This window comes from Monopterus albus, unplaced genomic scaffold (assembly GCF_001952655.1).
Source record: "Monopterus albus unplaced genomic scaffold, M_albus_1.0 scaffold1407.1, whole genome shotgun sequence".
In the NCBI taxonomy this organism is placed as follows: domain Eukaryota; kingdom Metazoa; phylum Chordata; class Actinopteri; order Synbranchiformes; family Synbranchidae; genus Monopterus; species Monopterus albus.
In genome coordinates this window covers 1-1,261 of record NW_018129285.1, presented here as the reverse complement: position 1 = coordinate 1,261, position 1,261 = coordinate 1, and the positions used below count along the sequence as shown (strand labels likewise).

The 1,261-nt window shown below is 37.5% G+C and overlaps 1 protein-coding gene across 1 annotated transcript; it reads left to right on the top strand.

Moving 5' to 3' along the window:
* Positions 1–6: 6 nt before the first annotated feature.
* On the top strand, positions 7–904 carry LOC109953800 (olfactory receptor 11A1-like; the record flags this gene model as incomplete). The annotated part of the gene is made up of 1 exon (XM_020589260.1): positions 7–904. A coding segment is annotated over exon 1 (898 nt), but the record flags the coding sequence as incomplete, so codon positions are not given.
* Positions 905–1,261: the final 357 nt, after the last annotated feature.

Genomic DNA, 1,261 nt, shown 5'->3' with positions numbered 1-1,261 from the left:
AGCATCATGATAAACTCTACACAGGTTTCATATTTCATACTTGCTGCCTACTTTGATGCTGGAGCTTTAAAATATTTATATTTCATGGTCCTTATTTTTGTTTATGTTGTGATTACTTGTGCTAATCTGTTGCTCATTGTTGTTATCTGTATGAACAGAAGTTTACATGAACCTATGTACGTGTTTCTGTGCAGCCTGTTTGTCAATGACTTGTATGGTAGTACAGGGTTGTTTCCTTTCCTCCTGGTTCAGATCCTCTCTGACATTCACACTGTTTCTGTTCACTGCTGTTTTCTGCAAATGTTCTGTATTTATACCTATGCATGTGTGGAGTTTACAAATTTAGCCGCCATGGCTTATGACAGATACATTGCTATATGTTTTCCTCTACAGTACAACACCTGGATGACGTATAACAAGGTTGTCATACTCATTGTGGTTATATGGTTACCTCCTTTGGTTGTTGTTTGTGTCACAACATGCCTGAGTGCCTCATTACAGCTGTGTGGGAACATCATAAACAAAGTGTACTGTGGAAACTACTCCATCATGAACCTGGCATGCTCTGACATCACTGTAAATAATATCTATGAACTCACTGCTGCTTGTCTCATAGTCGGGGCCCCAGTATCTGTAATCCTTTACACGTACATCAGGATCCTTAAAGTGTGTTTTTCTGGCTCTACACAGACCAGACAGAAAGCTGTCAGTACCTGCTCACCTCACCTTGCCTCTCTGCTGAACTTTTGTTTTGGGGGTTGCTTTGAAATATTACAGAGCAGATTCAATATGGACACTGTACCCAATATGCTACGAATATTTTTGGCGTTGTACTTTCTTACCTGTCAGCCACTATTTAACCCTGTAATATATGGCCTGAACATGTCTAAAATATACATTATATGTGAAAGCCTACTTATAACTGTGGTGGGGAGGTGTAAGAGAAGATAATAAATGTTATCTTTTTGATGCCATATGTCAGTAATAATAATCATATCTTCATTTAACATAGTTTCAAAAGGAAATTTATGTTGAAGTTTTACATTTTTACATCTATTTTTAGGGACTATGTACAAAACACAGCAATCTCACTCCTTTTAACAAGTCTGGGAGTCATACTGACATAAACAACTACAGACCAATAAGAATACTCCCAGTTATGTCCAAAGTGTATGTCCAAAATATGTAGCCGAACATCTTCTTTCACATCTCCAAACCAGCCTAAAAACATTGATGAAAAGAGAAAGATAAGGCACACATA